Source organism: Enhydra lutris, unplaced genomic scaffold (genome assembly GCF_002288905.1).
Source record: "Enhydra lutris kenyoni isolate GAN:26980312 unplaced genomic scaffold, ASM228890v2 scaffoldscaffold24, whole genome shotgun sequence".
Taxonomy (NCBI): Eukaryota; Metazoa; Chordata; class Mammalia; order Carnivora; family Mustelidae; genus Enhydra; species Enhydra lutris.
This window is the reverse complement of record NW_019154108.1, coordinates 25,290,047-25,315,589: the sequence shown is the minus strand read 5'-3', so window position 1 is coordinate 25,315,589 and position 25,543 is coordinate 25,290,047. Positions and strand designations below refer to the sequence as shown.

Below are 25,543 nucleotides of genomic sequence, written 5' to 3'. Positions count from 1 at the left end.
CGGATCAGCACACAGACAGAGAACATTTTGAAAAGAGCACGGTATGCTTGATTTTCCCCCAGTGAAAGTGTGTAGTCCTCATTCTTACGTGGATTCACTGGGGACCTCATGCAGGCATTCACTAACCATAATTTACCACCATTCTTTACAACACATTTCTTATGAGAGTTCTCTCCTCTAAGTCAGGCTAGCTCTCCTCATGGGGCAGAGAGTGAAATCAAGAAATCAAGGCGCACGCCAATGTGAGAAGGACTATGGATGCAAAATATGTGAGACTTCGCAGAACTCAGACTAAGAGCACAGGCTTTGGGCTCAGGTAGGCTGAAGAATGAATTGTTCGTTCACATTCTAGCTGCCTGATCTGGAGGAAACGACTTGTTTTATGAAGTCTTCACTTCTACACTGATCTAAAGCATTTACTTCACAGAACAGCTGTGGTGCTTGAGATCACGGAGGTGGAGTACTTAGCACAGGACTGGACACACAGTGTGTTGGGGGTGGCTGGGAACCTCCCTTCCCCCCAGATTCACACTTCCCTAGGTAAGAAGTCTCTACTAGGCTTGCGGGGCTGCTGCCTCTGCCCTTGTACCCCTTGCAGGGAGAGAGGAAACAGATCTGAGTGCTGAGTGGAGGGAAAGATCTGAGCTGGCCGGCTCAGCCCCTCCCCTCCTCTCTCTGTGTTTTTGATGTCTGCGTGCCTGGAGAAAGTGTACCTTCTACTCTCTTCTCTATACTCAATGGGGGCTTAGCAGGGCCAGATCTCTTTCCCAGGAGGCATGACATTTAGTTTATTTTTTAAAGACTTCATTTATTTATTATTTGAGAGAGAGAGAGAACAAGAGAGAGAGAGAACATGAGAGAGGGGGAGGGTCAGAGGGAGAAGCAGACTCCCTGCAGAACAGGGATCCCGATGCGGGACTCGATCCTGGGACTCCAGGATCATGACCTGAGCCGAAGGCAGTTGCTTAACACACTGAGCCACCCAGGCGCCCCGACATTTAGTTTAAAAGAATGGTGGGCAAGCCTTTTGACCATAGCTGAGTTGTGTCACCCAGCATAGTTTTATCAGTCACAAAGGTGATACTCTCATTTCCGACCATCTATCTCTTGTCTCTGCCTCTCAATCGGTCCTGAACGTGGGGGACATTCATTGGGTTCACTCAACCCCAACAGTAAGTATCTCACAAACAGCACATGGAGCAAGACCAGAGCATGGCTGTGTGCTCTGCCATCTCACCTGACTATAAGAGGTCAGGTTCGTTTGTATCACTATCAAGTGGTCAGCTGGACATTACACTGTGTAGCGGCTTCCACCTGCCAAGTTAGCATGAACATGGTAGCCAATTTGCTGGGTGCCCTTCAAGCATCCAGGGGGCAGTATTAGCGTCTACCAGTATAACCAAGGCCACGGGGGACTGACTGTGCATCATTATACCAAGAATCTTAGCTCTAGTGCTCATATAGACATATTCTGGTCACAGCTCCCTTTGGTCATACTTATTCTCTAGTTATTGTTGTTTAAAGCAATAAAAATAATAATTACACAATGCCAGCAAACTTACAAATTATAGGCAACGTGGTCGGCATGTGGCTCCATGGCCACATTGCTGTTGTATTTTTTAAAATTATGCTTGTAGGGGCGCCTGGATGGCTCAGTGGGTTAAAGTCTCTGCCTTCGGCTCAGGTCATGATCCCGGAGTCCTGGGATCGAGCCCTGCATCGGGCTCTCTGGTCAGCGGGGAGCCTGCTTCCCCCTCTCTCTCTCTCTCTGCCTGCCTCTCTCTGCCTACTTGTGATCTCTCTCTGTCAAATAAATAAATAAAATCTTTAAAAAAATAAAAATAAAATTATGCTTGTGGGGCACCTGGGTGGCTCAGTTGGTTAAGCATCTGCCTTCAGCTCAGGTCATGATCCTGGGGTTCTGGGATTGAGCCCCGTGTTGGGTTCCCTGCTCACCGGAGAGTCTGTTTCCCTCTCTCTCCTTCTGCCCCTGTCTCCCACTCATGCTCTTTCTCGCTCTCACTCTCTCAAATAAACTAATAAAATCTCTAAAAAAATAAAAAATAAAATAAAATTATGCTTGTAGTGCCAACAGTTAGGAAATGAAATAAAAGAATAAGATAACAAATGAAGAAACAAAAACCAAGGAAAAAATAAAGGATTGAGTTAACTAGCGTTCATGCACTTGACATTTAGCAACTGAAATCCTTCTGTTCTTTCAGAGTACCCCAGGACTTGGTATTACTTTGCAGTATCAGACAATATGGAATGGTCTGGAAAGCCAAGCAAATACAGGGAAAAATACAGAAGACTCAAGTAGCACCTACCAATCCAATACTCCCTGGTACAACATTGTCGCTCTTCACATCCATGATCTTATATAAAAAATAAAACAGGGATAACAAACAAAAGCATCTGAAACTCAGTGGGACTAAGATTTAGGCTAAGAAAAATCTTTTTAAGTGTTCCTTTTAACAAATAGCACTTTTGTACTATTGGTTGGTCATTATTTTCATGTAGCAAATTCCTGACTTCTATGAACACAATGAGACTGGGGGACCTTAACTTCAGTCCTACGTCTCACCAAGTTTTCACTCACCGACAGTGAAAACGTGCACGGGAAACCAGGATTCTTTGACCCGGGAGGAAAGAGCTAAGAAATAAAAAAAGGAAGGCTGAGTTCGAAGAGTCACAAATTATTGAAAGTGATTTTGACTCCTGAGGGAGGAAGAAAAGCTGAACTTTACAAGACAGATGTGGTCAGCAAATTCCCTTCTGGATGAAACACAGGTTTTCCTAGTCTTCTGCACACCCCTCATGGCTATCTAAACTGCTCAGATAGCTACCCTGCTCCAGAGTTCCCAGTAATCACCTCCGCACAGAACCTGGCAGAAAGTAAAACTGCCAAGCGGCACCGTGATTTACGTGATGACCTGAAGACAAAAGCGATTTTTGCATTTATATTGGGGAAAACCCATTAACTGGATAATTTACATTTCCCTCTCAAATCTCCCTTTAGTACGCACCTTTCCAAGTTTGTGTCAATGTCCAGTCTGAGGGAGAACATTAACTTCCATCATCACCTCCATAATCATCAATCTGCGTGGTAATGTCAGGATCGTGGGGAAGTCAACTTTCCTACGGACAGGGGCAGGGACGTTATTCTAGGCTTGACCATCATCAACGTACTGGATGGAGAATGCAAATCATTTGAGAGGGGCACTCTGGAGCAGTCAAGCCTGCCCTGGGAAACCAGCTTCCAAGAGGCATTGACCGAAGTAGGAAGGAGAAGGAGGTAAATTCTTAAAATTTCCGAATTATGCATTTATTCTGACAGAGATTCCCACATGTCACTCATTCAAGTCATACTTTCATAACTTAATTGTGCCATGTCCACGGGCCATCTGAAATTTTACTTTTAAATTGATTTTTGCCTAATCTGAACCTTTATGACAAAAATCCATGAAGTTACTTTGGTGTATCTATTATTTTCTCATATATGTTTAAATCTTATATTTTTTCAAATGACAGCCCATGTACCACCTAGAAATATTCTCATACCAAGGCTAATTTCTTAGTTGGGGTCATTCATGACAACTGGGCAAAATGTTAATGAAGGGAAGCTCAGTGAAGGGTAGAAGAAGCACTATCTGCTCTATTTTTGCAACACTTCTGTAAGGCTAGCATTATGTCAAATATTAAGTTACCATTTATGGGGCAAGAGCATCCTTGAACCAGGTCCCACAGGTAAACAAAAATCTCAAGTTTCTTTGACTTTAGATTTAGCTAGAACTTTATCAAGTCTCTGTGGAAATTACGGTTATTATATGTTTCCATAGACTGTAACTTGCTGATGATGCCATCAGGAATTCTGGAATATGCTCTCTACGTGAGATGACTGGACCAAATATGAAGAGTATTTAAGGCTAAGACCAAAGCAGGGAGAGGAGCCTAATGACTTAGTGTTATCTCTGAGCTGGTTCAACCTACTGGATAACAACCCCAACGGTGTAGAGGCAATCTGGTCCAATTAGGAGGTGCCACAGTTCTCAGATGTTTGGGAAGGTTATTTCTGATCCCTCACTGGATGCAGGACTCCACATGGGATACGATGAGAAGCCATCTCCTTCCCACAAAGACACTTGAAATTAGAAAAGATTTTCCCCAGTTGGTACGCCATAGCCTATTGGCACTTGCAAATGTATTGCAGGTGTGGTGCGATGTTCACCTCCAACCCCTGAGGTAACTGAGAGGGCAAGTCACAGTCACTAAACCAATAACCTCCAACCACGAAAAGACATGGAATATGCTTCAAGGAGACCCAGAAAGATGGTCATTTTCAGAGACCTCCTACCATGGAAACGTGTGTGAAGAAGCACTGACATTGAGGCTTTCCAAGTGCCTTACGTTCTCAACCCCCCAAGTATCTAATTCCCAGGATCGCATTGTCCAGGACCAAGATTTGAGAAACTGATTATTCTCTCAGATTCCTTTAACTGTCACTTTGGAGACATCAACCTTCAGCTCTGTTCCTGTGGTGGTCAATGAAGGTAAATATGCCCTTGGATTTAGAATCTCTGCCTTAACGTACCTCAAACTCTTCCAAGTGGGTCTAGAACAACAGCCATACCCCTTACCTTTAATCTCAGAACCCTTAGGAAAGAAACCAAAATTGTTTTAAATGTCACCGTTTTGGTCTCTCCCTTGACCTTTAAGTAATGGTTAACAGTGCGCCCACCTTCCAGGCTCCCTGTATACCTCATCCAAGGTCCTGAAGAAAATGACTGAAGGAAAGCACTTCTGTCAACCAGCGCCGGGAGGCACCACGACTCCGAGATTCCCCATCACTCACTTTTTCTTTCTATTAGAAATCCCCCCACCGGGCTACCCACAGCACCACTACTTGGTAGAGTTTATTATCATGTGTCTATAAAGCTCTGTCCCCGGAAGGAACCACAAAGACCTCTTAACAATTCAGTAACTACAAACAGAGCTCCAGTAGAATGAGGAGCCCTTCGAGCCTTCATTATTCATTTGCTCATTCATTCACCAAGTATCGCGTATCAGAGACGAACCGGTGCTAGGACCACGGGCCAGAAACAACAGGTGGACAAACTAATATGTTGCTCTGTGGGAAGTGTTGGCAGGTAAAGAACTCTCCTAGGCATCTCAGGGTCAGCTCCTGGCTGAGGTGCCACGTGAGCCAGATCAGCCATTCTCAAACCTCTGGGTCTCAGCAACCATTTTTCTTCTTAAAAATTATAGGAACCACAATGATATTTTGTGGCTCTATGTGGGCTCTGCCTATCAGTGGTTACCGTATTTGAAGCGAGAACTCAGAAATGTTGTAAATAATCATTAATTCATCTAAAAACAATAATAAGGAATCCATTACATGTTAACAAAAACCATGTATTTTATGAAAAAAAAACAATATTTTTATGATACAAGAAAGGTGAGAGGAGTCACATCATCTCACATGTTTCAAAACTCTTTTAAATACCCAGCTACAGTAAAGGACAGTTGGATTCTTTCTCATCTCTGCTTCTGCATTAAATATACTGCAGAATATTTTAGCTGAAGCATATGAAGAAAATCTCCCAGAGTGATGAATCTAGAAAGGGAGGAGTCTTTTAATAACTATTTCAGGAAATTGTGGATTTTTTTTTTTTTTGATAGTACACCAAAGCTCAGTAAGTATTAACTTCCTAAAGGTGAACGACGATGTGGAAACAGAAATCACACATGGAAGATTCTGTATGCTCTCCGTTAAAATCTATCGTCCACACTGAAATCTGAATGTGCTTTTCTACTCAGGCAGTTTTAAAACGTTACGCACTGGTCGTTTGAAAATAGTGGCTCGTGGATTTCCACACATCTTCCAAATGTTGGCACAGTTCGTTATACCACTGCAAAAGCTCTCATTCATGAATAGCATTACTGGTCTCATGAGTCAAGTCTGTAAGTATTGAAAAGCTGTCAAGCTCGTTGTGGCATTCACAAGTTGTTATAATATTCCATGTTTTTTTTTTTTTTCCTCTTGAAAGCTTGTGTTATCCTTGGCTACAAATGTTGTCAGTTATTTTCCAAGCTCACTTTGTTCATTTTCAAGAAAATGTCGGCCAAATTCCCAAGTCTGAATAAATACAGTTCGCCTGTTCAGGCAAGCAAAAACTGTGGTCTACGACAGAAGCAGATAGTTGGGCTTGCAACTCAAACACTCGCAGGTCAGCTTCTAGCGGAAGTCGTGTGTGTGCCTCCCATTTCTGTCAGTTAGAATACCAAGAGAACATGTGCTTGAGGGCCAACATCTAGAAAATTAGTAACTGTGATTGCTTCATCTAGGATAGCCCCAAGTAACACTGGATTTGTGACACAACTGTTGAGTGTGGTGAAAAGCCAGACGGCTACCAGTATGGTCTGGCATGCCTGCACAGATTCCCGCTGAGACACCTGCAGCTTTTCCCACCACTGCTTTTGCGTCAGTGCAAATATCAACTCTGTGAAAAAGACAAATAAGGTCTTTTTTTTTTTTTTAAGATTTTATTTATTTATTTATTTGTCAGATTGAGAGAGAGACAGAGAGTGAGAGAGAGCGAGCCCAGGCAGGCAGAGTCGCAGGCAGAGGCAGAGGGAGAAGCAGTCTCCCCGGCGAGCAAGGAGCCCGATGTGGGACTTGATCCCAGGATGCTGGGATCATGACCTGAGCCAAAGGCAGCTGCTCAACCAACTGAGCCACCCAGGCATCCCCAAATAAGGTCTTAATATTACGAAAATAGTTTTCGCTTCAAAGAGCCAGTAAAGGGGTCTCATCATCCATGGACGTTTTATGGGACACTTTAAGAACCACTGACCTAAACACCAAGTCTCCTCAGGAAGCAGCCTGGTGAAGGTCAGTGCGACCAAGCTCGATGTGTTCTCACAAAATACATGTTCCACGCCAAACAGCAAGACTGTACCAGAAGCAGAGGATACTGAGATGATTAAGAAACTGCCTGCCTGTGGGGCGCCTGGGTGGCTCAGTCAGTTAAGTGTCCAACCCTGGTTTTGGCTTGGGTCATGATCTCAGGGTTGTGAGATCGAGCCCTCCATCGGGCTCCTCACTCTGCAGGAAGCCCGCTTGGGATTCTCTCTCTACTGCTCCCTCTGCCCCTCCCCAAGTTTGCATGTGTGTGTGCACATGCGCACACATGTGCACACTCTCTCTCTCTCTCTCAGGAATTTATGCTTTTGTGGGTTAGGCAATTGGTAAAGAAAATAATTTTAGATTTACAGAGTACTACTTGGGAAGTGTGCACAGGGTGCTAGGAGAACAGAGAAGGCAGAGATCACAACCAGGCAGAAGAGGAAGTTGTACCTAAGATGTATACAGAAGAATAAAAGGAATTGGGGGGAGGAATAAAATAGAGAGTCATAGGTCAGCCCTCGTGATATATGAAGCAGAAGGGACTGAAGTGACTCCAAAGTTTCCTCCTCACTCTCCCTCTCTCCAGGCTGTCTGGGAGGACGGCCTCAGCTCCAGAATGGGCTGATTCGTTGAGCTGAGCAGCTACTGCATCCCTCTTAGCACAGAGACTGGGCCAGGGACCGGGAAGCCTAAGTCAACTCACACCAACGAGCTGCAAGGTGTGGCTTGCAGGGGGCTGCTGGGAGAGAACAGCCTCCTTCCTCTGGTGCAAGCTCTCCAAAGTAATCCTGACTCTTCCTCTGGACATATCCCATCCCAGTGTGGTACCTGCAACCGCTACAGCTGTTTTATGACCGGTCCAATGATGCAGACCACACACGGAGGAGGCCAAAGCCATGAACTAAGGAAACATGAAGTCTCAGCCCTGGTGCCGCTTTCACTGACCTAAGCCAACAAATCCCTTTTATCATGGACTTCAGTTCAAGTTAAGTTTCCTCTTAGTTATTATAATGGAAGAATTCCGAACTAACATGAGGTCAATCTGACACCGTAGCAGACAGGTAGGAACCAAATCAGGGAGCACCTTTCATGTCTTGCTAAGAACCATGAGCAGGTCCTGGGAGCCAATACGGTATTATAAGCTGGAAAATAATAAAGCTTCTGAAGGTGCCACCAGCTGATACGGAAAGGACCCTTTTGTCTTTATGCTCCGTCCGCGCTGGCTTTCTTCCAGTCTTCCAAGGTCCCTTTCTCCCTTTGCGTTACCCAAGAAAAAGAAGAGACAATTTCGAGGAGCAGCAGCGGTGGCAATGGAACGGTGGGTGGGACCGTTAAGATGAGGAGAGAAGAATGGTCCCTGGATGTCACATGGTCCCCAGGGCAATGAAGCAGTCCAGCAGGCTAAATGCCACTCTGAACAGGGAGACACTGATCAGGTGCTTGCTAAGAGAATATACCAAGAAGAGGGCAAATTTTTTTAAGATAAGGAAGACAAGACTATAGATGGAAGGGAGAGAGCTAGGAAAAGGAATGGGCAAGACAAAGGAAAGATCTAGAACAGTGGAAGGATAGACACAGCGAGGCTCCAGAAGAGGCAGAATTCTTTGTTCTATGAATACGGAATTGTCTTTTTTATTTCTCACTGCATCCTGAGAGCGTGGTATCGTGACCAATACCTGGCAGCTGCCGAAAAAATACTGGCAGCTGGAAATGAGATGTTAAGAATGAATGTGGAAGTAGGTCTACAAGTTTGAGAGAAATTATCAATAATCAATAATCAGAAATTATGCCTGATTTTTAGATAAAGAATGAGGCAAGGTCTTATGCTACATGAAAAGATATAGAAATTAGTTTGGAGATTAACTATCTAAAGATTTGATGGGGCAGGGGTGCCTGAGTGGCTCAGTTGTTTAGCGTCTGCCTTCAGCTCAACTCATGATCCCGGGGTCCTGCAGTGTGTAAGAGAGAGCAAGAAAGAGCTGGGAAGAAGTTTCTGGTATGAGCTGGCCAATTTCAGAGCGGGAGGACTTGTGTTGTTGTGACCACAGTTACCAGTGAATGAAATGGGGTTTTGAAGGTCAATGAGGTGCTGGGAAGCAAGGAATTTATGAAGTAGGAAATGGGATCTATTGTCTACATCAGGGGCTGGTAAACGGCGACATGTAGGCCACTTGCTTATTTGTGGAAATGAAGTTTTAATGGGACAGCCACACCCATTCATTTTCTTAGAGTCTGTGGCTGCTTTTCTACCACGAAGATAGAGTTAGGTAGTTGCAACAGACCATATATCCTGAAAAGCCTAAAATATTTGCTATCTTGCCTTTTAAGAATAGGTTTTTGACCAAGGTCTACATAGTTCAGGAAATGTGCTTGGGTGAAGGCAGGAGATGAAACAGAAAAAAAAAAGAGGGGCAGTACCAAGAATAGGGAGAAGTAGGGGCAAAAGGTGACAAAGTTGAAGGTGCGTACTTTCAAAAAGGAAGGGTCTTCTGGAAGGAGAGGAGAGAGTATGGGTCTAGAAGGCTGGTTCTTTACTTTTTTGAAGTTCCTGTGACAAAGACTGGCCTTTTCCCCAAAAATCTATCCTCTCTTTCTTTCTTTCTTTCTTTTTTTTTAAGATTTTATTTATTCATTTGACAGAGATCACAAGTAGGCAGAAAGGCAGGCGGAGGGAGAGGAAGGGAAGCAGGCTCCCCGCTGAGCAGAAAGCCTGATGCGGGGCTCGATCCCAGGACCCTGAGATCATGACCCGATCCGAAGGCAGAGGCTTTAACCCACTGAGCAACACAGACGCCCCTCTTTCTTTCTTTTTTTAAAGATCTATTTACTTATTTATTTATTTGAGAGAAAGAGAGAGAAAAGGAGAGAGCAAGAGAGAGCATGAGAGCAGGGAGAGGCAGAGAGAGACTCTCAAGCAGGCTCCCCGCTGACCATGGAGCCTGATACAGGGCTCCATCCCAAGACTCTGAGATCATGACCTGAGCTGAAACCAAGGTCAGACACTTAACTGCCTGAGCTACTCAGACTCTTCCTATCCTCTCTGTCTTTCTGCCTAGAATTTAGGTTGAGCACACGGTCACCCAGCTAGGACTGAAGATCCCAGCATCATTTTCCTGGACTTAGAGCATGTGACAAAGTTCTCACCAAGGGTATGGGAGCAGATGGGATATGAGCAATATTTATCTCACTGGTTTAAACAAAAAGAATATCGTCACCCTGTACTTCCGACCCTCTCCTTCCTATAAATAGAAACGCATGCTGGTCAACCTGCTGGTCCAGGCAGGAGAGGACGAAACCTGGGGGCGGGGGGAAGAGCAGCAAGACAGAAAGAGTGTGTGGAATGGAGCTGCCCTTCCAAACTGAACCCCTCCCCTTGGAACTGTCGTCTGCAAGAGAATAATTTTTTCTTCTTCAAGTTATTTGTAAAGGTCTCTCATTGTTCCAGAAGATTAACCTCTTTCCTACTTACAGTATCCCTTTAAAAATCTGATTAAGCTACAGACTCTCTTTCTAGGAAATTGCACTTACACACAGATTTTATACTTAATGGACTCAGAGCCCATTCATGATGCTGAGGCTAAGAACACTTGGTACGGAAGCATCAGCAAAGAAAAGAGAGAATGGCCACCCCTCTTATGTGCTTAGAGAACTTTACAAGAACGTGTTCAGAGGACACCTCTCAATAATGTAGTCCACTTTTTGCCACTGTATCCTTTCAGACTATATTCTGATTAGTACTAAACTGAAAAGAGCCAGCCAGAGGACACTGGGAAACAAGAGAGAGGGGACATGGGGAAGAGAAAAAGGTCAAGGCACAGGATGACATTATAATGGGGAGAAATGAGTGAATTTTAATTTCCAAAATTGAGGAGGAAAGTTAGATATACAGGGGGAACAGGACAATCTGAAGCCACCTGTCAAGGTCACTGGATATGCCCTGACTTGCACTGTACATCTCCGGATGATGCTAATATGTATACAGGTTTTTTGGGAATGCTGTGTCATGGAGCTACATGATGTGGCAGGTGCACTTAAAGTCTTTCCTCACTACTTACAGTTCCAAAAGCCACCAATAAACTAGCAACAGTGAAAGAGTCTCACCAGGCATTTCTATGGTTTATATCCTTAGCTTCACAGTCCCTTAACTAAAGGCTGTCAACTTTTGACATAGGTCCCAAAGATGGCACTAAAATATTGCTCTATTTAAGAGAAATAAATAGACTTCCTTTATATGCACTTCCTTTCTTCCATTTTGGATTTTACACTTTCTACTTCCTGTTCCCTTCTGATGGAGCTCATAACTTGTCCTGAAAACTGAGAACCCTCATGATTACCAGATTAAATCCCATCATCCTTTAATCTCAACTCAGAATATTTTCTCTGGAAAGAATTTCCCATTATCCTGTCTCATTTAGTAGTTCATTGTTGACTAACAAACCAACCAGTTAATTTTTAACTCAGTCATTACATTTACCACACTGTGTAGGACAGTGGCTCTGGCTACTGGCTTTATAGATCACTTCAGTGCTATATAAATTACTCTAGAGCAAAGAGAGAAAACTTAAAAATTATATTATAAAGTAAATGTAAAATTGATACCAAATCCTGCCAAAGAATACACACAGAGAGAAAGAAAATCTCAGGCTAACTTTACTTGGGAATTCTGGCACAAAATATCCTTAATAAAATATTAGCAAACAGAATCCAGGAACACATTAAAGGAATAATTCACTATATACCCAGTGAGGGTTGTTTCAGGAATGCAAGGATAGTTCAAGATTAGAAAATCCACTCATACAATTTATCCTTTTAATAAATCTAAGGAGAGGGGCACCTGGGTGGTTCAGTGGGTTAAAGCCTCTACCTTCGGCTTGGGTCATGATCCTGGGGTCCTGGGATTGAGCCCGGCATCGGGCTCTCTGCTTGGTGGAGAGCCTGCTTCCCCCTCTCTCTCTCTCTGCCTGCCTCTCTGCCTACTTGTGATCTCCGTCTTTCAAATAAAATCAATCAATCAATCAATCAATCTAAGGAGAAAAATCACATGATTATATATACTAAGAAAATTTCAGTATTTTAAATAATTCATTCTTGGTTTACTTCTCAGTTAAGTGTTGGACTCTTGGTGTTGGCTCAGGTCATGATTTTGGGATCAGGAGATTGAGCCCCACATTGGGCTCTATAGCTTGGCCCAGAGTCTACCTGAGATTCTTTCCCCTACCCTATCCCTTCCCCTCTGATCCTCCCCCTGTTTGCATGCTCTCTCTCCCTCTCTCGAATAAATACATAAATAAAATCTTCAAAAATCACTCTTGATAAAGAAACACGCAATTCTTCTATAACATGATGTTTGTCAATCTTAACACAAAGTAATTATCATAATGGCAAGACAGTAGTGTTGCTACCATGAAAGTCAGGAAAAGACAAGAAATCACATTATCACATTTTTAGTTGACATTGTACTGTAATTACTACCAGTGTAATTAGTCAGGGAAATAAAAGCAAAGAAATGAAAATTTGAGGGGACAATATCAATGATTAGTATTTGCCTATGATATGCCTGAATAACTAAAATATTCAAGAGAACCAACTGAAACACAACCACAGCTAAAGAATTTAGTAAGACAGTGGCAGCTGAAAATTAACACATGAATATCAAGGTCTTTGACATACACAAACTGTAATCATTTAGGACATATATACCTACATATAAAATATATGCTATATATGCTATATATGTGTATATAAAATACTCCTTTTATTATAGTACAGAAAGACAAAATGCCTAGAACTAAATTCAGCAAGAAATGTACAAGAACTTTGTGAAGAGAAAGAAGAACCTTTAAAACTGTACTAAAGGGCAAACCAGAAGCCTAAACAAACACACCAAGTTCTTAAGCAGAAAAACTCACCATCAAAAGAATTTAATTCTCCCTGAGTTAATTAAAAATTGTCACAAGATTTTAAACAAAAATACCTAGGTTCTGTTATGGTTTCTTTTTGTTTTTTTGTTTGTTTTTTTAAGAACTGGACAAGCTTCTTTGAACGTCTATACGAAAAAAGAAATGATGAGGAGAACTCCTGAAAAGGAACAGCAGTCGATGGTGACTAGTCCTACCAAAAATTAAAAAACATACTACAGTTATGGGCACCTGGGTGGTTCAGTGGGTTAAAGTCTCTGCCTTTGGCTCAGGTTGTGATCTCAGGGTCCTGGGATCGAGCCTCACATTGGGCTCTCTGCTTAGCAGGGAGCCTGTACCCCGCCCCAGCCCCGCCTGTCTCTGCCTACTTGTGATCTCTCTCTCTCTCTCTGTCAAGTAAATAAATAAAATCTTTAAAAAAGAAAAAAAAAAGAAAACATACTACAGTATAGAGTAGAGCTTCAATAATTAAAGCAATGTGGATAGGCATATATACATAGATATATATCTATATATATATATATATAAATCTATATCTATATATATATATTACTAGAACAGAAGTTCAGATAGACCTAAATGCATTGAGGAATTCAGTATGTGATAAAGATGACACCTCTAATCAAAGGGGAAATCACAAACTATTTAATAAATGGCACTGAGACATCTGAGTAACCATTTGGAGAGCTAAAGTTGGTACTTCCTACAGCTACATCTGGATAAGGTTATAGCTCACAGAATGTCAGAATGTTCAAAGTATATCAAATATTTAAATGCAAAGAATGAAGCCATTAGACTCTAAGAAGAGAAAATGATGAATCCTTTTATAATCACAAAGTGAAGAAGAACTTTCCAACTGAGACTTAAGGTATGGAAGCCAAAAAAAAATACTAACTTCCAGAAAATTCCAAAGCTTTTGGAAAGCCAACCAACTACACAAAAACATGGGCAGAATCAAAAGACATACTGTAATCTGGGAGAAAAATTTATTTGTAACTCCTACTACAGTCAAAGGGATAATCTTCTTAGTATTTAAAGTGTTTCTGAAAATACGAAATAACAACGAGATATCACTTTACACTTAGCAAACTGACAATTAGGAGAACACGGAATAAAGACAAGTGTTGGCGGGGGTATTGGCGTTTAGAACCCTCAAATACTTCTGATGGGCGTGCAGACGAGTACAGCCATTCTGAGCACAATTTGACAGTATTAGTCAAAATAAATATAATCTTTATGAAGCAGCAATTCTACTCCTACTTATATAAGCCTGAGAAATTTTAACCACAGTCCCCAAGGAAACATGCACAAAGATGATAATTGCGCCATTATTTATAGTGACAAGGATCTGGAGGTGACCCTGTATCCATCTTTGAAAAGATTGGTATATGTGGTGGGTGCCAATCACGGAGGGCTCCATGGCAATCAGAGCCAATGGGCTACACCTGTACTACCCAATAAACTTTCTGCAGCAATGATGGAAATGTTCGACACAGGAAATATTCAACATGGCAGCCATCAGCCACATGAGGTTACTTAAATGTCAATTAGCCAAATTTTTTTAAAAAGTAAAAAATTTATCTCTTCCTCTGCACTAGCTACATTTCAAGTGCTGAAGGGCCACAAGTGGCTAGGGACTACCATACTGCCTAAGGCAGAGGTAGAACACTATCATTATTACAGAACGCTCCATTGGACAATGTGGGGCTCTATTTGCACTTAGTAACATGAGTAGGTCTTAAAAATATAGTGGTGACTGAAAGAAGAATCAGTATGTTGTAGTAGATCACCACTTAGTTAAGGTCAAAATACATGAACACAAGACTATTCGTGTGTTGCGAGAACACGTACCCCCTAAAAAAGAGAATCATTAGGGAAATTAGAATGGCTGCCTCTGGGGAAGGGTAGGTGGGAACTGGAAGTAGCGATAAAGAGAAACAAACAGCTAAATACATAAACTACTGGAAGGAGGAGGGTTTTCATAAGGCCTATGATAAAATGTATGGTAAATTAAGGAGTCTGATTAACTCACACCTCTGCACTGAAATTGCAACAGAACGAAAAGAGAGCACACCAAAACCCATATGCTAATATTTATGGCGCTTTTATTCATAAATGCCCAAAACTGGAAGCAACCAAATGTTCTTCCAAAGGTGAACGGGTCAATTGTGGTATATTCATACAGCGGAGTATTATTCAGCAATAAAAACAAATGAGCTATTAAGCCAAAAAAAAAAAGAAAGAAAAAAGAAAAGAAAAGATAAAAGGGAGAGAGAGCGATGTGGGTGAATTGTAAATGCATAATGCTAGGTGAAAAGAGGCAAGTCTGAAAAGGGTACAGGGTACATACTGTAAGATGCTAATTGTATAACATTCTAAAGAAGGCAGAACTGTGGCCACAGTAAAGATGTGTGGTTGCCAGTTTGGACGTAGGAGGAAAGGGGTAGATGGGGGAAGGGCAAGGGATTTTGTAGGGCAGGTAACTACTCTGTGTGATGCTATACTTGTAGATATTTGACACGACGCATTTCAGTTATTAAAAACCCCAGAACTTTAGAACACAAAGAGCCAATCTTACTGCGTGCAAAAATTAAAAGAAAAATCATTTAGGAGGCTGGGTGATCCTAGGATGGCACGCGGAAGGAGATGAAATACTAAGTGCATCAAAGATGTATGAAACAATCTCCCTGGAAGGGAGGGGTGCTGACCTAAGTCATCTGGCTGATTTTTTTTTTAATTTTTTTTTTTTTTTATTTGACAGATCACAAGTAGGCAGAGAGGCAGGCAGAGAGAGATAGGAGGAGGAGGCAGGCTCCCCACTGCGCAGAGAGCCCGATGTGGGGCTCGATCCCAGGACCCTGGGATCATGACCTGAGCCGAAGGCAGAGGCTTTAACCACTGAGCCACCCAGGCGCCCCTGGCTGATCTTTTAAGACTAAAGAGAACAGGGGCGCCTGGGTGGCTCAGTGGGTTAAGCCTCTGCCTTCGGCTCAGGTCATGATCTCAAGGTTCTGGAATAGAGCTCCGAATTGGGCTCTCTGCTCGGCGGGGAGCTTGCTTCCCCGCCCCCCCGACCCGCCCCCTGTCTGCCTCTCTGCTTCCTTGTGATCTGTCGAATAAATATATAAAATCATTTAAAAAATAAATAAAATAAAATTTTAAAAAAGACTAAAGAGAACAGATGCTGTATGTACGTATTGTACTCTGATTGATCAAGTTTTCCCCACTGGGCTATGGGTAAACAATTCCGATACTGTTATAGATGGATAGTGGAATTGAGCAATTAAATAAGAATGTGGATGATAGTGAGAACCAGATTTCTCCCTGCTGTCTGGGGTGAACAAAGGGAAGAAGTTAGAATGATCCACGGATTAGATCACGATAATTAGATAGTGGACTAGAGCCAGATACATCAGCATGAATTCATGCTTGGTTTAATAAGATACAGATGGTGACATATAGAAATATTTATAGATATGTGTGTACTTATGAGTTAGTATACACACATGTATTTCCTTGCTCTGTCAGCTGAGAGAGCCTAGAAACAACAACACCCCAGTATAAATAAATATACACAGTCCAGTGCCTAGATCTGGATTTCTAACACCATTCTCCAATGAAAAAAAATCGGGGCTAATTGGAGAAAGAGCTGATTCTAGAACTCTGGGGACAGGGTGGGTAGGCAATATACAAAATGAGCTGGAGAAGGAAGTGACAGAGAGTAAAATGTTAAAAAAAAAAAACAAAAGAAACACCCACACTGATGAGAGTATGTTAAAGGGACACAGAAGCCAACTGACAGAGTTCCCCATTAGCCAAAGCTGGAAACATTTCAGCAATAAAGTCAATAAAGTAGTACTGGATTATAACCCAAAGGCTAAAATAAGTATTTTTGAGTCCATATGATATAAACAAATGATTAAATATATACATTAATAAAAGATAAGAGACAACTGTCTCATGTACAATGATTCTAAATAATTTACATAGATACCCCACTCTCTAAATGGTGGACCATAATTACCCATCTCCTTAGTATAAGCTATACACAGTGACTTCTTTAAAAGAGCACAGCATGGGGGCGCCTGGGTGGCTCAGTGGGCTGGGGCCTCTGCCTTCGGCTCCGGTCATGATCCCGGGGTCCTGGATAGAACCCCACATGGGGCTCTCTGCTCAAGCAGGGATCCTGCTTCCTCCTCTCTCTCTGCCTGCCTCTCTGCCTGCTTGTGATCTCTATCAAATAAATAAATAAAAATCTTTAAAAAATAAAAATAAAATAAAATAAAAGAGCACAGCATGAAAAGGGGAAAAGAGTAACGTATGGTGGAAAATATGATAAATTCTACTTCAGCCAGGCGATCAAGGTCAACAGCAACAATGCTAAGTTATGTTGACCAAATAAATGTGCCCTTGACATTGGACGAAAATGGATTCCTCCCCCAAACTCATAGCCCAAATCTCATCTTGAGGAAAGAAAAACAAAACCCAGCTGAGGGACATCCTGAAAAATAACTGACCAATACTTCTCAAAACTGTTGAGGTCATCAAAAACGAGTCCAAAAAATGGCCACAGCCAAGAAGAGTCTAAGGAGACTTGATGACTCAAGGTAAAAACTAAGGAAATCTAAATAAAGGATGGACTTCAGTTAATACTAATATATCAATATTGGTTCTTTAATTGTAATAAATGTATCATACCAATATTAAGATGTAACAGGAAAAAAAAGGGTGTGGGGTTTGAGAATGCTGTACTATCTTTGCAATTTTTCTGTAAATCTGTTATAAAAAGCTAAGTTTAGGGGCACCTGGGTGGCTCAGCTGGTTAAAACCTCTGCCTTCGGCTCAGATCATGATCCTGGGGTCCTAGGATGGAGCCCAGCATCCCTGCATCAGACTCTCTGCTCAGCAGGAAGCCTGCTTCTCCCCTCTCTCTGCCTGCCTCTCTGCCTCCTTGTGATCTCTGTCTGTCAAATAAATAAATAAAAAATCTTAAAAAAAAAAAAAAGCTAAGTTTATTTTTTTTTTAAAAAAAAAGGAAGTAAAACAAAAATGAAATACTGCCAGAATGTCAGAAGCCCCTCTTCTTTCCTTCCCCCTTCCGTTATCTTCCCTTTCCACCAGAGGTAACATCCATCCTTTCTTTTGTGTTGTTTCTTTGCTTCTCATAAAAAATTTACAGCTTTACATATCCTCAAACAATGTGTTGTTATTTTGAATTTTATATAAATGAAACGGTGCTGTATGTATTTTTCAGCTAGTTGTTTATCTTCACTTAACATTACCATTGTGAGATGTATCCATGTTGGTATAATGTGGCTGAAACTCATTTATTCTCAGGGCTGGATAACATTCCAAGGAATGATTATAACATCTCCTATCCTTCTAGCCTCCTGTTAATGGACATTGCGTTGTTTCCAAGTTTTGCTAGAACTAACACTGCTACTACACATATTCATGCATAGTGCAAAAAATTAATAATGGGAAAACTCACTAATGTGAAGTGGGGAGGCTAGAACGGAGTCCCCTACCACTCAACGTCAATCACAGGGAGAACTGTCAGTTACAAACCCCAACAGAAGAATCATCCCTAGGAAAGAATGATCAATTACGGGTCCCAGCAGGAAAAGATGCAACTGAATCTTCTAGAAGAAGTCAACTAGCCTTTGCAACTCAGCTGATGACAAATTATCATCACCCTGAACTCTTGCTTTTTTCCAACGGACTTTTATTCAAAACAACCCCTCCCCACTTCTTCCTTCTCGATACAATAACATTTCCCTCCTTTTTTTGTTAGACTTGCCTATGGTTTTGCCATAGCTTGTACTTCCTCATCTGCAATTCTCTGTCCCTCCCAAACAAACCCATTTTTGCTGGTAAAATAACTTTTGTTTTTAAGGTTAACAGCATGCATATACAAATTCCTGTGTGATAAATACGGAAAAGTGGAATCACTGGGCTGTGAGGCATGCATGTTGTCAACTTCACTATGTAACACCAAACTGATTGATAAAAGTTGTCATGCATCAATTTAGATTACCATTGGGACCAATTTAATTTGTACAAATTGTATTCCTTGGAAACCTTGGAGTCAATAGAGGCACTTCATTATGTTTTCTAAAAGTTTTAAATTATATGTGATTAAAAAATAAAATAATAACTATTACATATTTCTAATAAAAATATGATGATAGATGCCAAATTATGGTACATCAGAAATTACCATAGGCTTTAAATTGTCCTGAGAGATTAACTTGCTCAAAATAGAGCTTGTTCTGCCATCTGCATGCATATATTTGAACTTGGTGTAAAAGTGGAGAAATAAAGACTCGGCATGTTCCTGCTGAAAGGATGCCAAGTTCTGTTCCCATAAACTGGCCTTAATCTGAGAAACTACTAGCCTTTTGGGTTTAATTACATTCCTTAAAAAAAAAAAAAAAGAACCATAAATATATATTTTTTCTATAAAACAAGCCCTCAATCTTTACTCCACAAAGAAAAATAGAGAAATTAAGCTTGTATTTTATTTTTCCTTCAAAAACTCCAATGACGTGCATTCAAACCTATCACTATATTTAGAAGAGCATTTGAAGTGTTGTAAAATTCATCATTCTTGCATTCAAAATGCCTTTGATGTAAAAATCTACATTTCTGTAGACAAACAGTAAATAATAAACCTTTCAATGATATAAATGAGTGCATTCTGCTAGTATGAGCTGTGTAGGCGTAGAAGACCCTACTTTAAGATTGTTGCCATTCATACCCCGTGTCTTGGATGAGCTGCCACTGTATACAGATCTGCTAACTGTTAACCTAAGCAGCAGAGCACAGAGAGTAAAAGGAAGGAAAAGAAACGAATTTTACATTTATTCTCAAATGGGGAGATGGAGAGATATGTGCAAAAAATTAGGGCTGTTTCGTATTGGGCAAAATCTCGCCTTTTATAGGAAGGTAGAAAATTATGCCCGGTATTAATTATGCTGGAAGCCAATTAAAAAGTTCAGAAACTGCTATTCGGGCAGCTCCCCTGGCCTCTGACGGTGGATTCTAAGCACAAGGCCCCTTAAAACAATAAAGCAGTGGCCTTGAAGGAGCTAAAAACCGTAGCATCTTCTGGATGGCTCCATATAACGGTAGAGCCCTCTTCTGGGATTCTCAGTTTGCATGTCTGTGGGGTCTTTCTAAGAAGACCACTGGACATGTATCTTCCTCCCCATGTATCCCAGGTTGTTCATCAGGACTGTGGGTGCCATAACACACCAAGGAACATGGCTACCCAAACCCAGGTGCTATAAAGAAGAATTCCCCAATTCTACTTAGGTAAGTACACCTACTCGGGCAAATATTTCTTGAAGAAGTTCCTTCTCTTCTTCATTAAAGCCTTGTGTAAGAAATCACTCAATGGGCAAGGATATCCAAAAGGCGTTTACATAGAAATCATAAAGGATTCTTCGGTCCAAACTAGGTTAGTGTATTTTCCCTAGTCTGACCATTGCCAAGACTTCTTTCATCCAACCACGAAAAAGAACAGATTTTGAGAAATTTCAAGGCATAAAATAGTAGCTAAGAGAAAGGTTTAAATGTAACACTGACCTGAGTTCGAGTGATGGATCCATCCATTCTTAGCTGCGTGACTCTGAGTAAATTATTTAACCTCTCCAATCCTTACTTTTCTCCACTGTTGGAATAAGTGGAAAGCCAGGAGTTGACACTACATCAGTCTTCAAAGCCTGTTCTCTTAACCACCAGACTGGGCTGCTCCAGACAGTTTAAACAGCACCTTGCATGTGGGACCTTGCATGTGGGAACTCACTACGTCTCTACAGGCTGATTGACTTATCTTGAGGAGTACCTTCTTCAGTCAAAAGCCATGATAGCTAAAAACTAAGCACCAAGGCTCAAGAGAAACAGTGTTCTTCATTAAGTTTTACGCATGCACAAGCTCAGTGGTTGGGTCTGAAACAGGAGCATCCTTTTCAAATAGTCTGATAAATCTGTTCCGTTCACAGCCCAGAAAACCACACTTCAATGCAGAAGCTACATTTCAGGTTAACCAACTGTCTCAAAATCAAATGTGCCTCCAAAGCAAGAATGTCTACTGTTTTGAAAGCTGAGATACAAAGTTTTAGTTGAGATATATGAAATTTTCACTGGCAAATTAGGTAACCTTTTATAGTCTCCTGAGAGGGTAATAAGGGCTTTTAAGGAAAATCCCAAAGTGAAATAAACATTGCTATTGTTCAAAATAGGGTGGGGAGGACATTGAGGAAGCAGGGTCCATGCACTTGTTTCAATTCTCCAGAAGAGCCATGAACTTTTGCCCTCATCAGTTGCAACTTGTCAATTGCAACCAGACCACCTCCTGGAACACATCCTTCTACTTTGGACTGAAATCCAATGTAACACCTGTTAGCTAAATAGCCAACCCTATAATCTACAGTTTTACTCTGTCTGGGCCAATCATAATTCTTTCAGAACAAGTTCTGTGACCTTGTGGGTCTTGCTTTTATAAACCTGTACTCTCTGCTTGCAATTTGAGCACTATGTTCTTTTTCCATGGGCACTGGGCCTCCTGGATTGAAATCCTTAAGACACCCCCTACCCCCCAAAGAAAACACTTATGCTTGCTTTTATAGCCTCTTCTTTTAGGTCCCCAGGTCCACGAACTTAAAAGTCTTACATTGGAAATTGCTGCTACTTTGGGATATTATAGCATTTTGCAACACTTCTGAAAGCAGGTTGAGATTATCTGGCTTAGAGTTATCAGAGAAGTACCATGAAGAGAATGGAAGTATGACAATCTCAAGATGGCAGGCCTTGAGTGAAAATATTCAAATTCAAAACATTTTAAAATTACATGTAGCCAAACAAAGCACAACTGGAAGTCTCATATGGCCCTTGCATCACAATTTGCAAACTCACTTAAGAGGACAGGAGATACCAGCGCCCCCTCCAACACCCTGCAGGGTTATCCTACAAGATACTCTGCCAGGACTGATGCTGAGGCCGCTTCTGGGAGTCAGGCTTCACAGCTTTCTAGGTCAAGTCAGCCTTCCACTCGCTGGCTTCTACATAGAAAACCATGCTCTACTCTACAGAGCCAGGACCCAACCTGACTGCTCTCCTACCATGAGGCCAGTCTCTGTACTCACCATTCACATGGCATGCCATCCCACATGCACTCTCACCCCACCGTCTGCTTATCTTTGTTCCATGACTCCAAGTGGCTTTGCCTCCCGCTAGGCCATGCCAAACTGAATCCATCTTTAATTCTGTTCATTTGTGTTTTGATTTTTTTTTTTAATCCACACAAAGAGCACAGGAATGGGATGACTTTTGTGCCTTGGTAGGAGTGTGGGAAGGCTTCATAGAGACATGATCAGTGTGCAGGGTTTAGAAGGAAGAAGAGATGGCTGCCAAGGGGAAAAGAGCATTCTAGGTAGAGGGAACAGCACAGGCAAAGTCTCGAGAGAGTCCCGAAAGGCCACAGCAGTCTTGCAGGGATGTGAGGCTGGAGAAGCTGGCTGTAGTCAAAAGGATAAGACCCCTCTTTGCCTCACTGAAGTAAGAGAACTTGAACCTTGGAGACAAAAGGAAACCAAAGTACCTGATTTGGGTCAAGGTCCCTAGTCAAGCCTATGGCATCCATGGAGTTGGCTCTTGCCACGCCAGTCATCCCTTCCTTAGAATTCCTATGTCCCTTACCGTCCATATTACTTATAACTCCCGCCAATATTTCAGTCTGTGTTTCCACTGACTAGAGAGAACCAGAGGGCAGGGGCCTTTTATTTTTTTAACTTTTCTCTCCTAATAGTATCTATGAGTGCTGAGCAAGCAAATGATCAATAATTTCCCAGGACTGGTGGATGCATAGTCGTCCGGGGGAATGGCTTCAGCAAACTAAGTTCCAGAGATAAGAGTAGGGAAATCTCCAAATTAAAGTCACTACAGCCCTTACTACTGGCCATGAGTGACAGAATCCAAGATCACAAAACTTAACTTGGAGGAGAGCAACTACACACTTGAGTCTACCCTCCATGAACTTGGACTATACCTTTCTGCCAAGTTCTCCTCCCCCACCCAAGCTGATCCTGACTCTATTCCCCCGGGGTCTGAACATGCCCCCAGTGACTGGGGGGAGGCGGTGGCAAGGACACAATCAATGCATTTAGGAAAGGCATCTGGCCCTGAAGGGAGAGTGTCTGTTCCTGTATGTAAATGCCAAGTTGCAGTAGGTTACCATAGCAACTCCAGCAGGGTGCTGCAGTGGGCAGCTCTGCACAGAGGTGCAGAAACCCCATTCTTTAACATCTGGTCTTTTGCTGTGCACACTGGATCCTAGCAGGCGCATCACGGCTTCAGGCCCCAGCTTTGGGATGCTGCAAAAAACAAAGTGGGGTTTTGAAGACCTGCTAGTCCAGTTTCCCTTTTTCTCATGCAGCACACACAGCCCTCCTCGTGCATGGTAAACACCGCGTGTAGAGCCCCAAACAGGCTCTTTAGAAACACATAATTCCCTATACCCGTTCTTGTATATTACGATGAACAGATTGTACTTGCACATCAGCATGACTTCCACACAAAATTTACATCCACTGAATAACCCCGCAATTGTACATTTTAATGAGAGGCATATCCACAGTGTCCCCATTCCCAGCCAGCTCCCGGTTTTTATTATGGTATTGGTTATGTTTCTAATGCAAAAATAAGTAATGCCATCAAGTGCGTAGGCTGCACTTAACGGGGTCAACTGAGCCGCACTCCAGGAACTGCAAACCAACTTTTTGAAGGACCAGGCAATTTTTGAAATAGCTTTTCCATAGGGATTGGAAAGTAGGAGTTTACTCACCCACATCTTAATGTTTGCAATGGGAAGAGATCTCTTGTGGATAAAGAGCACCAGGGAGGTGTGAGAGGACATTGCATATGTGGCTCTAACCTACGTATGGCCATCAGGAAGCCGTGTTCCTACAAAGTGAATTCCAGTTGGTAGTAGATGGGACATCTGCCTCCTGGACAGTTACGTTGTTTGTCAGGTTTTGGATGTAGAGAGTAACTATGAATTGGGTTATCTTTGAATTCTCTCATGGCAAAATAAGGATGATTTACAACATCACTAAAGAAATGGATTGCGTGGTAGGCTTGCACAGGAGGAAGAGAGATACCTATGCACCAGGAAAAGTGAGAGACATTTTGGTTAACAAAGTCACATGAACCTGTCCTGCTTTGCAAGGTGCTAGAGCAAAACCGACTGGCAGTGAGAGAGGTGGATTAGAAGGTTCCAGGATCTGAAGGAGTTTCGTGGCCTAAGAAAATTAATAGAGGAGTACCAAAAGAGAGAGAAATGTAAACAAATAAAGGAAGGAGGGGGAGTCTCTTAGCCAGGAAGACCATTCTGTGTGCAGGAACAAAGGAGATACCGACATGAACAGACTACAGTTGGATGATTTCTTTATCCAAGGCATTGTGGTGTGACCCGGGCATGTGGACGTGGCTGGATGAGGACACTGTTGCATGTAAGTGTGAAGGTAGGCTGGACACCAGGAGGAGAGAAAACTTGAGTGTTGTGCAGGAAGGCCAGAGAGAGTGCCAGTCCCCGGCGAGAGATACAGGGCCCTCTCCAAGAGTGCAGGCTGGAGATCCAGCCGGTGCGGTGTGGCCTGCACATGCCTGCCACGGGGCCGGCATACCTGTTTCTAACTCCCCCAGGAAACGCTGAGCGAGTGGGTGTCCGGCGGGTGTGAAGCAAAGAACAGAGCATGTGGCCAGGCAGTGGGGAGAGGGCTTACGGGAGTTGGGCCGGTCGCAGCAAGTGCTCTGTCAATGTGCTTCTGAAGGAAAGGGGGGAGGTCAAGGCCAGGAAAGGTTTCAGAGAGACTCCTGCAACCTGCTCCTGTGGGGCAGAGCGGGCGGCTGGGAGGTCGAGGGCCCAGCATCCATTTCGGATTAGGGGAGAAGTCGGGGGCACCGAGGCGCCTGCCGGCAGGTGGGTGTGCAGGGCGGGCTGGGCGTGGGGCGGATCCAGGGAGGTAGGAGTGGGGGAGGGGAGGTCGGCGGCGAGTGGGTGTGTGGAGAGAGCCGAGGGGGGGGGGGGGGGGCGCCGGGCCGCCTCGACCTCCCCCGGGACTCACCCAGCACAAAGTAGGGCAGCTCCGTGTTTTCCAGGTCGTCCACCACGACCATCTCTCCGGGGAAGTCGTTGCGCACTGAGAAGAGGAGCTTGGGTTCGGAGGCCGAGGGGCTGTGCATGATGCTCAGGTCGTTCTCGCGCAGGAAAGGCAGCGCCGACACCGTGATGCTCTTGAGCTTGCACTCCAGCTCCTTGGATGGGTCTACGTCGCCGGCGGCCGTGGCCATCACCGCCGCCGGCCCCCAGCAGCAGGCGAGCAGGGCGCAGAGCCCGGCTAAAGCCATCTTGAGCCCCGGCCGCCTTCCTCCGGCGCCGCGAAGGTGGGGGAGGCGGCGAGCCGGCGGGAGCGAGCGAGCGCGGGAGGCGGGGGTGGCTGCGGAGGGACGTGGAGCCGGGAGAGCCCCGCTCGGAGGAGCCAGACGCCGCGCGCACTGCGCGGGGCTTGCGCGCTGCTTCCCGGAGCGCCCGCGTTCTTTGTTCCTCGCAGCTGCTTCGCTGGGGAAGGGAAGGGGGGGAAGGAGAGAAGGGAAGGAAGGACGTCGGAGGAGAGAGGAAGAGAGCTGAGGATTCTAGGGAATCAGGTCAGCCCCC

General features: G+C 43.2%; 1 protein-coding gene across 3 annotated transcripts in view; it reads right to left on the bottom strand.

Moving 5' to 3' along the window:
* LOC111150676 (astrotactin 1) overlaps positions 1 to 25,255 on the bottom strand; it is a 320,695-nt gene extending 295,440 nt beyond the window's left edge. For all 3 annotated transcript variants that reach the window (XR_002640811.1, XM_022508208.1, XM_022508210.1), the window contains exon 1: positions 24,954 to 25,255. Coding sequence is in view for 2 of the 3 variants with exons in the window: in XM_022508208.1 (XP_022363916.1) it covers positions 24,954 to 25,236 (283 nt within the window). In the remaining variant the exon portion in view is untranslated. The remainder of the gene's footprint in view (positions 1 to 24,953) is intronic.
* Positions 25,256 to 25,543: the final 288 nt, after the last annotated feature.